The 13,844-nt window shown below is 42.1% G+C and overlaps 1 protein-coding gene across 1 annotated transcript in view; it reads left to right on the plus strand.

Annotated features, from left to right (window-relative positions):
* The window catches only part of sspo (SCO-spondin), a 104,017-nt gene that overhangs the window by 79,213 nt on the left and 10,960 nt on the right, over positions 1-13,844 (plus strand). Inside the window, exons 114-115 of the mRNA XM_078162982.1 lie at positions 199-294; positions 13,757-13,817. Of these exons, the coding sequence (XP_078019108.1) occupies positions 199-294; positions 13,757-13,817 (157 nt within the window). The remainder of the gene's footprint in view (positions 1-198; positions 295-13,756; positions 13,818-13,844) is intronic.

Genomic DNA, 13,844 nt, shown 5'->3' on the forward strand with positions numbered 1-13,844 from the left:
ATTATTCACGAGGGTGCAGCCACAGCTTTAGTGTATTCACTGAAGAAATCAGTCCTGAGCTGTGACCAGTTGCACTTCATCAAAGCTGCACTGACTGTCACGCAGTAATGTGAGTGCGCATATTACCTGTATTTCAAAAGTCTGGCGAGTGAATATGTAAATTTTGTGCGTGTGTTTTTGTGTGTTTGTGTGAGCCAGGCAGGATCAGAGTGGGAGGAGGGCTGCCTGTCATGTCGCTGTGTGAACGGGGAAAAACTGTGCCAGTTAAGATGCCCGCCACTCGACTGTGACGAGGTGAGACACACACACACTGACGTCTGTCCGGTTGTGCATTTGTACTAATTGAATGAGAGTGTCTGTTTTTATCATTAATACCAGTTGCTCTCATAATACCATCACTGCTCTCCATGGCCCCGTACACCCACAGATATCAGAGGGGTAGCTGCCTCAGTAGGAACTTTATAACAAAATCTCTATTAGCTGATTAATTATGTCGTAGTAGTAGTAAGTTAATTTAGTTTGTTTGAGCTAGCAGCAGTTAGCTGATGTTCAGTTAGTATCTCAACTAGAGATGCACCAATTGTAAAATTCTTTGGTTGTTTATTTTGTCTTTGTTGTTATTTATTCCCCCTTTTTTGCCAGTGAAACAATGAAATCTTTAATATAAAAATAACTAAACTGTTTTAAAATAAGTCAGCCCTTCATGACACTACCTTTGAATGAGCACAAAATCAATCATTAGTATTTATGAAACAACCTTAAATGCAACCTTTCACATGAACCGCTTCAAAAGCTTTTTTACTGTGTATGTCATAATTTTCTCTCTAATATCTATTTTATATTGCTGTGAAAACATAAACTAATTCCTCATCAAATAACTGTATTTATTTAAATTCTCACCAAGAACAAAATTTTACAAAAGCATGTTTTTGTACGCATTAGGGTTGGGTCGGTGTCAGGAAAAAAAAAAAGTCTGGTTTTTGTAAAAAATCGCATCAAGTCGGTAATACCGGATTTTCGCCACTTGGGGGCGCACTTGACTCATTTAAAATAAAAAACGACCTTAGGACAACAGAGTGACAGTAACAAGTTGTTTCTTTTATTCCTTACAAATAAATTTTGCAGCTTACTCAACCAATGCAAACAAGGGTTGCCTCCTTCGTCTGGCTCAAAGCCAAAGTGTTGCCATAGTGGCACATTCTTTGATTTTGTCGAGACTAAATTGTCCGCCATTATCGAATCCCTGTTCGCACTCGCACCTCCGAGCTCAGTCCCCGCCCCAACCCCCTCTCTCTCCTGCTTGCTGTGCGCTTGGTGAAGAGGCAGACACAGGTGCTCACAGACTCGGGCGTACTATAAGCGGAGCGGATTCTGTGTAAAAATGTCCGTGAAAAATCCCCGCAATGTGAAAAATACATGCCGAACAGTCTTTTGTGTGACACTGGTGCGCGGAGCGGAGTCCGCGTGGTCGTGCTTTGCGTGCACAGGGCTTGCGAACGTCCACTTTTACTGGGCGGACCTCCGTGGCGTCCGCTCCGCGTACGTTCTGCCCGAGTATGCGGTCCAGTCGGTCTCAAAAAATAAAACCCGGTCCAAGACGGAGTACCGCACCAAATTGGTATTACCGAGAATGACCCAACCCTAGTACGCATCATGATAACAGTTATAATATATCTTCACCAATTTTTACTGAATAGCGCTTGAAGGCATCACAATGTAACTCACTGCAACCTCAATAAACTATTAGTTCCGGGCACGGGCTGCTAACAGCTAACCTTAACTAGCTCTCCTCCTGTCAACATCAACACAGATTTGTTGCTCACAATGTAGAATTACCGGAGGAAAAACTTGGGTGCCTCCCCAGACACGTCAATAGTGAGTTTACCAGTGTTAATTTTGTTGACGAAAGACCTTTTTTCATGACGAAAATGAGTCTATGATGAGATAAAAGAAGATCTTGATAATAAAAACCAAGATGAAATCTATGTTTCATTTTCTTTGATGAGACAAGACGTGCTTGTAACTATCTTCAAATGCCGCACGAGCAACAGGCTCCAGTAAATAGTCTGTGCCAGGATGTTTCACTAGCCAGCATCAACACTCACACCGGTCCAGCGTCAGTTGTGAGCTGTCATTCAGCAGTAAATAATCAGCCATGTGTCGCTGACTGTGGATGGTGGAGCTGCTGAATGGATTTGTAGAGTTTGGTAGTTGCAGCTCAGGACTCCACTCTCGAAAAGGTTTATGGTTTGATGGTGTTTGACAGGCAGGTAGGACGCTCAGTTATCTGTAATCAGTAAACAGTCTGAGCTCAGCAGAGTGTTGAATCACCAACTCTCTGAGATGACATGAGTTTCAATCTCCAGCTAACATGTCACAGAAGATGTTTTTCTTCTTTTTAACAGTCAGAGTTTACAGTGAACCTGGGTACAGATCCTAGTTGTCAGATTAGTTATTTGTGGTGTCAGAGTTTGTGAGAGCATCAATAGAGAGATGTTGAGCTTTTTCAAATGATGATCAGTAAGCGTGTGCTCGTACATCAGTCCTTGAACCTGTCAAACACTGCTGGAAAAAACACATTTGTAAGTGTTGAGAAATTATTTGTAGTTGCAGAAAAAAAAGTTTAAATCAAATATTTATACAACCTGTCACTTTGACTCTAATTTCACTGGCTTAATTTAAAGATAAGAAAATATATAGAATACGTAACTACTAAAGGTTGACTGAAAGGTCATGAATTTTTGTCATTGTCGACTAAAACTAGATTAAAACAATGAAGGATAAAAATGATGAAGACTAAGACGAAATCTAAAATAGCTGTCAAAATTAACACTGGAGTTTACTGCGTCCTTTTGTTCCCAATGGCGTCACTGGGGTGATTTCTGTTTGTCCCAACCACGGTTTCTATTGGCCCCGGGACGACAAGATGCTGTTACTCTTGAGCCCTACTTTATAGCCTACTCAAAATTGAGGTGAGACAACAGAACAATATCGGCCACTGCCATGAGTGAATGTTACCTTATTTGCTGATGGGCTGATACAGTCAACATGGCGAAGATCAGCCAATAGTGATGTTGACTGATGAATCGGTGCATCCTTAACATATACTGTACCACTATCATACCACAACAAGGCAGTTCAGTAACCAAAACACATCACACACAGATGCAAAGACTAATGTATAGGCTATTTAAAACATTCACTGATACTAATTCTAAGTAGAACTTTGTAAGTCCCTCAGAGGAGGGTCTCTAACTTTGTGTTGCAGTTCGTTACAGTGGTTCGATGCGTGGCACTGGGAACCAGTCATCAGAGTAATTAAGAGAAACTTTTAAAGTCGATCTATCTTTATTCTCATCTGTCTAGTGTAGTGTTCATTTTTGCAAAAGTGGATTAGGGCCACATGTGAAAAATGTATTTGAGTTTTGAGTTTAAAGTCAGACTTCTGAGAGTAAAGTCAGAAGAATTCTGACGGTCAGAGTGACGGCTGTGACCGGAGCAGTCGTGAAAATCAAACATGCTAGACTTTCGTGAGGCTCCCAGATGTGGCATCAGTTGTCGTCTGCTATGACACACTACATGAGATGAAACGATGGATTATCGCATATGACTCTCATTGTCGTTCACGATCCGAGCAGACACCGTATGATGCTGCATTAGGCTGTAATCGGGCTGATATCATGTAGTGTGTACCTGGTATAAGGAAGTATTCAGTATCTAAGAACCTTGGATATCTTGGCCTTACAAATGAAAACAGTTATGCTGTGATTTCTAGTGATGAGCACCTGACTAATCTTATTGGTTATGTGCTGAGTTTTGTCTGTTGTCTGTAGGGTTGGGTACCGAAACTCGGTACTTTTTGTACTTGGTATCGATTCACGTCGGTACTACCGAGTACCAATTCACTTAAAATGAAACGGTGCCAAATTTCAGTACCTGAGGTGGAGGCGGAGCGAGAGCGCATGACTCGCACCTCAGACTCAGCAACAATGGCGACAAAAACAGTGTGCAGACAAAAGTTAACGTGCAGCACTGTTCCTAAATGTTCTCAATAAAATGTTGAAACTGAGAAGTTTAGACTATGGGCCCAAACAACGCATAGCGTGTCCAAATTCACACCCGTTCTTCTCTGTGGATTTTCTCCGTGACCGTGCGTCATAGTGAGAAGCCACGCATATCAGTGGAAACAGCAGAATTCTGTTGTTGTTGTCAGTCACTTCATATAGTGAGGAATATCGTATCTTACCACGTCTTAGGCTTGCGTGTGTTTCTCCCTGTCTATCCACATTTGTAGTCTGGCTTTCAAGATGCAAATATCTCCATATTGTCCAGTTGACACTCCATCAAACTTTGTATGACAAGACCAGCCACTTCACCTTTGCGCCCCCAGACAACTGCAGCCTAATGCATGCTGACAGGGCCGTAGTCACCATATACATTGAGGGGGACACGTGCCCCCCCACCAATGCCCAAAATGTCTCCCCAATATATAACTGAAACTGAAAAACAAATATTATCTTGGAGGACATCATTGCACTTGGTTGACTATTTTTCTATGATCTTAGGTGTAAATATTTCATGTTTCTTTCAGATAAAACACATTTTTGACTTGAGTCAATGGAATTTCTTGCAATAATGAAAAAATACTGGCAATCATGTCCGCCTGGCACAAACCACATGTTTTGGACAGCTGTGAAGTGACAGAATGTCCCAGCATCATGGTCCTTATATTGCCAGATTCCAGAGAGTCTCCCCTCTTCATATATGGCAGAATATGTCATTTTCCAACTTGCTATGCTGAGATACATGTAAAAATGTAAGAATTTAGTAACACAGATTTGTTTTTTTCATTGATATAAAAATTAATATAAAATACAGGCACATAGAAGAACATGAAATGATGGCAAATCTGGTAAGCCCAGATTGTCCTGAAAAAAAACAAGATATAGCATGTGTATGTAGCCTTTATAATGACTGTGATATGAGCTTAGAAGTAAAGGCAGTAAAAATACCCCAAAAACGCCTAGGGCCCATAGGGTTAAAAAGTACCGAAATAAGGTACCATTTGGTACTGGTACCAAATTCCAGATACCAGTACCGTATCGGTTCAATTATGAACGGTACCCAACCCTAGTTGTGTGTGAGTCTTTCAAACAATGAAGGCTGGGTTTTGTACCCAATGAGGCCTATAGATCCCAACACTATTTTGTTTATAATCCCTTAATACGAAGCATTGTCTACATCCAACCCTACAATACAGAGCGATGCCTGTGAGTTGTGGGCAAATTAATTGAAGCGTGAGTTCCCCTGATCAGAATGACTCAGTTGGTTCATTTTTAAACTACCAAGTATTAAATTGGAGAAAAACAGAGATTAGAGCGAATATTTTTATTTCCTACGTTGGTAACTCTCCTGAAAGCCCTTAAATTTATCTCACAACCCTGTGTGGCCATCCTTACTGCATGGTTGAGAGCCACTGAACTGAGCTAACAGCTGTGTGTGTACTGATGATAATGGTAATAGCAGAATCATGGCCCTCTTGGTGGAACATTGATGGATCAAAGCGAGTTGAAATCACAGAGAATTTTGCATTATAATCTCACGTCTACAGTATAAAACCACACGCAAATATGTGGACATATACTTTACTGAAAGTACTGTACCACGGGTGCTAAGTAAGCTGTATAGCTACGACCTGCGTTTTAAGTCCTAGGTGTTGCTCCTCTGCAGGGGTGTGTGCACCTACTGCATCTACACACAGTTAAAGAGAGATGAAGGTTCACATACTGGTGCACGATCAGTCTCCCAGACAAATCCATCAGTCCATTCAGCTGCCACTCCTTCCCCGGGGTGGTACAGTTCATGCAGCGTCTCTCTTGGTCACAAACATCTCAATTACTCTGAGCGAGGGAGAAAATGCTCTGCTCCCTCAAGAGTGTGTGGGATGTTCTCTGCAAGGCGCTGGCTGAAGTGGATCAATACCTGACAGTCTGACCCTCCCACAAGCCTGCACTTCTTCCTTAAACATGCCCTTCTACCTCCCATGAAACACTCAGACCTGGTCTCCTTGTTAAGCATAATTGAGTTTCGTATCCATTATTTGGCAGAGCTGGAACCTGTTCTGCAAAACTAACGGCGCTATGATATGTAAAGCACAAGTCATCAGTTAACTTTTTGCAGCAGTATTTTGCATACAGTTTTGGATAAGTAGATTGTCACTGGTGATGTAGCACATCACAGAAATAAAAAACTGCTTTCATTTCCCAGATAATGCTCAGCCATACGCGTACTGTATGAGTGGTTAACAGCTGGTCATCTCGCAGAGGACGGTGAGCTGAGCGGTCAATTATGTATGTGCTCAGTACAACTAGAGGCAGGCGAAGAAAAAATAAACTCTGCATAAAATATGAATACATTTTGAGACGGGAGGAACTTTGGGCACCACATAAACACAGCTTCTCTCTGGTCCTGCTTTGGAGAAAAATGGAGTAGAAGGGTACGACATTGGTAAACTTAACATTGTGTGTGGTATCTAATTGCTCTCAGAGAGAAGAAGTTACTTTCTCCCAGATGTCTTTTTGCAGTGCTGAAGTTAACATGCTAACATTCTCACACTGACAGAGCTAACATGTCACATTAGCTACAAGGGCTGGACGATAAAACGACTATGTGTAATATACTGATATATTTTCAAGCAAGATACAGATTTAGACAACACCGTTTATATTGTGCAGTACAGCGCTGCGCTGCATGTGTGGGAGACAGAGCTGCTTGATCGTGTCAGGCGAGCGTTTTTCGCTAGGTTGTGTGTGAGGTCTATCGTAGCGCATCGTCGTGCTTCTTGGTAGTTGTAGTTTAATGTGCGACACTGAGACAGCGCCTGGATGCTGGCGACAGAAGTGTTTTAAAAAAATATGCAGCAGCAACACTGACGTTTCATATACAAGACGTAAAGTGTCTCTCGCTCCGTCCCTCCCTCGTCCTCTCTGTTGATGCTGTGTGCATAGCTTTGATTAATACCCTAAATAAATTAAAAGATTTAAATCATTTTCCAGCACTAGATTCATTTGAAAGGCTAACAGATGGAAAACGACTTTCTAACTCCCAACAAAGATTTTTAATTGTACCATACTACAATGGATTTAGACCTACTTGATACTTTTATACTCATGTTATAGTTTAGTGTCATGTGCTCAAACCTTTAAACCTCTGTAGCTTCAGTGCTGTGTGCCCTGCTATTGATTTTATATAATTTTTCATTTATGATTTGTGCAGCTGTATATTTTCAAACAGAGAAAATAAATCCCTGACTTTGCATTTTATTTTGATTACAGTCTGTTTTTATTTAGGTGCTTGTAACATCTCAAATGTGGCTTTGACTTGCAACTGAACCTGTAGCCCATTTCATAGAGATATATTCAAGTTTCAAGATAGCCTTTATTGTCATTGTACAGACACCTATACAACGAAATTGGGAGTGCCACAACTGAAGGTGCATTAGGAATAAATATAAGAGCAAAAATAAAACAAGTGGAGACAACCAAGACAAACAAGACGAACGAGACAAGAGCATACAGGTCATGTTATAATAAAAACAATAAGTAAAAAAATTGTATTGCACTTAATAAAAGAAGGTATTGCACTTAAGTCTGTAAAAGGAGGCATTAGTGACTCGTGAGCATTGAGTGTCCTGACAGCCCACGGAAAGAAGCTGTTTTTCAGTCTGTTTGTTCTGCTCTTTATGCTCCTGTACCTCTTTCCAGAGGGCAGCAAGCTGAGCAGGTGGTGTCCTGGATGGAGGTGGTCGCGAATGATCTTCCTTGTTCGCATGAGGCACTGGGAGCATTTTGATATATATGTGTATCGCCATTCAGCCTGAAAATACCAAGATATGAATTTTTGTTCATATCACCCAGCCCTAATAGTTACTGTCATAGCTGAGCATGTTAACATGGTAACATTTGCTTATTAGCACAAAAAACAGGTACAGCTGAGGCTGATGGGAGTGTCAGTGCTTTTGCAGGTATTTTGTTATAAGCCAAAGTATTAGACAAATAAACATTGTTACCTGATTATGGCACTCGTGGAAATTTGGATCACAGGATGTTAAGAAAGAAAATACTAAGATTGCCATTCATTTCTTTTCTTTTCACCATCAAAGTGAATTTAATGCTCCAATGAAAAGTGCGTTCCCCCTATTTCAGGTCACATTCATGCCCTTTATTTCACTCTGAAGCCAGACTGGATAAGAGATCAGAGATAGAAGTCTCAAAACATGGAACACAGAACCAAATCTAACTGCACGGCTACATATGAAGTTTAATTTGGCTGAACTGACCCTTTAAATAGTGAGTGGCAGCCAAGTGGCAACCTCAGGGGCTTAAAAAAAACATGGAAGTGCCAAAATCTGCAGTTCCTCTAATGGCCACTTGAGGCTGACTCCAAAAGCGAGTCAATCCCATTGACTGCCATGTTAAATGCTTACTGTAACTTCACAGCAGAAATAAACATGTTTACAGCCTTGTACAAACAAACATTTGGGTCTCTATAGCTAATTTCCCTCTTCATTACAACTGTACGGAGGGTGAATTTTTAAACTACTCACCAGTTTGAATTTTATTAAGGTTAAAATGTATGCATAATTAAGGGCGTGGCTACTTTGAGTGACAGGTCTGTGAGTCAGAAATAGAGTTCTCAATTTCAACCCGAGCCCGAATTAATTTAATTAGTCGGCCCAAACCGACCCGAAGCCCGACGGGTCGTGTCGGTTTGGGCCGACTAATTAAATTAATTGGGGCGGGCTGAGTCGGGCTCAGACAGTTGAGGGGGGGGGGGGGGGGGGGGAGTGTGTCTGTCAGAGAAGCGCACTGTGTGAGGGTGTGACAGCAGCACTAACACACAATGCTGCTGTCCGTGGTTCTCACTTCTGAGCAGCCTGTGAGGAAGAAAATATGCATGTCTGTTAAGATTATTCCAAATCCATTCATTATTCAATGTTATGCCGTTGATATTTGAAGGTTCTAGTTACCGTTTTTAATAAAGTGTTCGAGTTGAAGTTGAAGAATTGTCTGCTGTGTGTGTGTAAGGGGGATGATAATAGGGCTATAATAATTAAGCAAGAAGAATATGTGAATTCTAAAAATAAAGAATGCTGAATTCCGTTCTGACGAAAAAATAGTAATACTAAAACAAGATATGCTACAGTGAAGTGTGAGCGAAGTTCAGTCAGTCAGTCAGCGTTCAGGTGCAGGAAAAGTGTTGAGAGCGGCTGCGGCTCATTAAATGCAGCGGCGCAGCGCTACATGATGCGCAATGGTTGCTCTCCCCCACGCTGACGTTGAAGCCTGTCTGTCTGGTGATATTATTTTGGGACATGAATGATTGGTTGACTCTAAGTGATTAAAGATACTGTATTTGAGCCAGGGAAGCTAGACTGCTGAGGCGTACAGGGGGAGCATCATGTTTTTCCCCCTTCCATTTAAAAAAAAAAAAAAAAAAAACTCGGGTTCAGTCGGGCTCGGGCAGTTTGGGCCTGTTGAGAACTCTAGTCAGAAAATGCCAAACTCAAGGCTTTGAAACAGGTTTCCACAAACCAGTGTGTGACGTCATGGTGGCTACGTCCGTTATTTTCATACAGTCTATGGCGGCAGTCAAGATACAATGTTTGGGAGAAAATTATTATAATATTCATGCACTTCCTTTGTCAAAAACAACACGATGGCAGCCTCTGTGGGACGCCACAAATTGCCATTTTAAAATTCCCTCTGATGGGAAATGTGCTGCTGTGGGTCCTTCTCCCTCTTCCAGGTCGTTCCTTTCCCCTCGGTTTCTATCAGACGCAGAGCTGAATGAAATCTGTGTTTGTTTGGTGCTGAAAGCTCGACATCTCTCAAGGACTACAAAAGATATTACATTTTTTATAGGAATTTTTTTGTTCTTTTTTTCATCTATCCTCTTGTCTCAAAGCCTGGGTACATAAAAATAAAACTTGTGAGAATGTAGTTTTGAGTAATTTGGGTGAGCTAATTTGTTAAATAGAAGGCTCTCCACTTCATTTATAAAAGATCTTCTCTCCATGACGATGAAGTTGTGAAAAGTCACAGTAGAAAAGTCAACTGTCTCATCCTTGACACAGTAAGCTGAGTTTATATCCCTAGCTCACCAGGGCTGTGTAAAGGCGGGGATAAAAATAAATTCTGCTGACATCCAGAACTATAGAGGAGAGGTTGATTGCACACTGAGCTCCACAAAGTAGACAGTCTACCGAGTGTTCCACCTGTGGTGTACACAGGTCTTTACACTGTGTCTGTGGAAGGGCTCCGAGTTGCGTAACTATTTCCTCTTGCTTTGTCAAATCCCTCGCCACCCCCGACCGCACTAAGTTATGCCTCAGTGAAAGCACTCCTTATCCCGGCCAATATGAAAAGGTCATTTAATGCACAGTGTTCCCTCTCCTGACAGGCTGAGAATTGGTTACTGACATTGCACTCTGTTATTTATGAGTCAGCTCACAGTTATGAACAATGCTTTTTTTGAATTGAAATCTCCCATCATGCCTCCAGCGCTCGGCTCAGAGGACCTTTTCAAGGTGATGTATCGGAGGTTCTGTTATCATATCAGGTGTTAAAAGCCATCAGGATGTGATGTGTTCCTCTCAAACACTGTCTCCTCTTGTGCGTCCTCCTCTGTACCAGACACATTAATTGAGCTCTGAGATCTCACAGCCTGTAGACAACACAAATTTGACTACGCTTTACTTTAAATGCCAAATGCCTTTTCCTTTGAAACAACCAGGAATCCACATTTCACATCATTCTACCTCTTGCCACATCACAGACGCATAAACACACACAGTCTGTTAACTTAAAAGGACTTAAAATGGTCGTGTTCGTGACCTCCCACCCTTTAAGTGAGTGGGCTCCCTCCATCCCTGAGGGGAGGCTGGCGGCAGTGCAGAGTGGGAGGAGAAGTCCTCGGGGTGAACAGTCAGGAGAAGCGTGTGTGTTAGAGAAATTTTATAGTTGAGTGAAGTTTCCGGGGTGAGCTGAGGCTGGTGTTGGTGGGAGCACTGAAGCCTGCTGTCAGACTGTGTGTGTGTGCGTGTGACTCTGCATGCTAACAGCAGCTATTCTCAGACAGGGACACCACGGGACACCCTGCTTTACTCTGGAATGTTCTGCACCTTTCTTCCTCGGTGGCTTCGCACCCTCTGTCTGTGTCCTTTGTGTCCTGACATCACTGTCTCTCGCTATTTTTGGTTTTTATGTCTCACTTTTTGCCTTGTTTATTTCTGGTCATTTTCCAATCTCTATGCTGGATCTGAAACCTGGTCCTGTTCCATGATGGCCTCGGTCTGAAATAGATTTATTAGAAAGACAACCAGCAGTGCTCTGGGAGGTGAGGGACTGATGTTAGTCATTGTCTTAACACAGCTGATTCACACAGTTTTACTTGTACTATCTTTGTGTATTTTTTATAAACTATAGCTGTTGGTTTTTAGCCATGCCAGCGGCAAGACTCTTGACATGGCAGGTTTGTTTGGTCCATCGCCTTGGTCCTGACTAAAATATCTCCTCTATTGGATGAATTACCATAAACTTTTTCCTTCAGCACAACCATGAGGTTTACATTTTTGGTTTTGATTAGATGTTTAAATGCCTTTAAAAACTATTGGAATACCAGGAAATTTAGTGCATTCATTGCTTTCTAAGAATTTAATAGCTTTTATCTCGTTCCATCTTCTCTTCAAATTTCAGTGTGTTTCATGATTTGGTGAATGCCCAGATCTTTAATGACATGCCCACCAGCCTCAGTTGTACTTTAAGTTTAATGCTAATTTGCAAATGTTAGCATGCTATGCTAAACTAAATATCAGAACGTTAGCTGTAGCTGAGTAGTGTTGCACAGTATCATAATGTTGGAGTACCGTAGTACTGCGGTACCTCTTTGTACCACTGTGGGAAAAGTTCAAAGTCCAATCGCAGGAGGGTGAGTGTCCATGCGCCATCCAGTAACGGCGCGTGCTGGCCACCTGGCGCTCAGTATGCTGCTGCAGTGGTTTGTTTTCCAGTGACATTTCAGGTATTAGCTGAGCTACTGAGTATCTTTAAGCAGTGAAAGTTATTATTTATTTATTTCACTTGTAGGCTAGATTTGTTTATATGCTACAGTGATTTGTTTTCCACAGAGCTCTACGGTGCGAGCATTTTACTCGCATTTGCGACTAAAAATAGTTTTGTGCAAGCAAAAGAAATCATTCAGGAGCACACTGTGTGAGTACAGATTTCAACCAGCAGCAGAAATGGAAGGCGAATCCTGCCAGTTGTGGGTTAAACGGGGGTCACAGACAGGAATATGGCGGAGCACTATGGCCCCCGCAAATTAACGGCTTACTGGCGACAGAGAAGCCTGGCTCCAGGTCCAATAATTTCCACTTCGTCGGTGTCATGACTGCCCAAAGTCTCTTTGTGGCAGGTAACGGTCCACAAACCTCACCGCACTTTACGGACTGTTCTTTACTTATGAAGGGACTGTTCTTTACTTGTCAGGGGAGGAGGGTGGCTGGTTGATTTTTATTTCATTTATTTATTTTATTTTGATCCCCCCTATGTTCATTACTTATTGATGCTGTTTTTGAATATCATTGATGTATTATAGAAAAGTGATTTATCTTTTTATAAATAACAAAAGGCACATCTGCCTCATTTTTGCTGTGGTATCCTGATACTACTCAGAACTGTGATACTTTCACTGGTACCGTACCGTGGGTCCCAATTTTGGTAGCGTCACAACACTAGTTGTGAGCACGTTAGCATGCGGATGTTATGTTAAGTTCACCGCACCACTGTGTCCAAGTACACAGACCTGCTAGATTATGCTATTGGAGACCCACTGTTCTTAATTTATTAACAATTTAAGATTCATTCATTCATTTTCCGTAGCTGCTTATTCTGCTGGGGGTCGTGGGGGGGTGGAGCCTATCCCAGCTGACACTGGGTGAGAGGCAGGGTTCACCCTGGACAGGTCGCCAGACTATCACAGGGCTGACACATAGAAACAGACAACCATTCACACTCACATTCACACCTACGGATAATTTAGAGTCACCAGTTAATCTGCATGTCTTTGGACTGTGGGAGTTGTGAATGTGTACTGTAGTCACATGTTGAATGCACAGACTGTAAAAATAATGGACAAAACTACCGAGATGTAACCCATGGGTTTGTGGACTCCAGCTTGGAAGCCTCGAGTTCAGCATTATGTTCGTCGCCATCTTGGTTTTTTGGATCCAGAAGTGAGCATTATTTGGATGAGAGGCTGATGCTGTGGAGGAGCGAGGGGTAGAGCTGACTGAGAATCAGACAGCCTGTCACTCAAAGCAGCCCGCCCTTATTTATGTGTAACTTTAAGGCTTACTAAAATGTAAACGGGTGAGTTATATAAAATTCCGTCCCTGTACAGTTGTCACGGAGGGGAATATTAGCTAGCTAATTATGTTTATTTCTGCTGAAAAGTTGGACATTTTAACATGGAGGTTTATGGGAATTGACTGGCTTCTGGAGCCAGCCTCAAGTGGCCGTTAGAGGAACTGCAGTTTTTGGCACTTCTGTGTTGCCGTCATTTTTCAGCCCCGTAGGTCGCTGCTTGGTTGAATTAAATGTGTTATACAAGTCGTTCTGCTCAAACATAGCCGAACAATTAATTGACTGTGGGGCACTGGACGTTTATTTTTATTTTTGTGTTCTATCTCTCTCAGGGGGAGGTCAAGGTGGAGGAGCCAGGCAGCTGCTGTCCGGTCTGTAGGAAGCAGTTTCCAGGTTAGTGCAACACACAAGCTGCAGAAA

This window comes from Epinephelus lanceolatus, chromosome 20 (assembly GCF_041903045.1).
Source record: "Epinephelus lanceolatus isolate andai-2023 chromosome 20, ASM4190304v1, whole genome shotgun sequence".
In the NCBI taxonomy this organism is placed as follows: Eukaryota; Metazoa; Chordata; class Actinopteri; order Perciformes; family Serranidae; genus Epinephelus; species Epinephelus lanceolatus.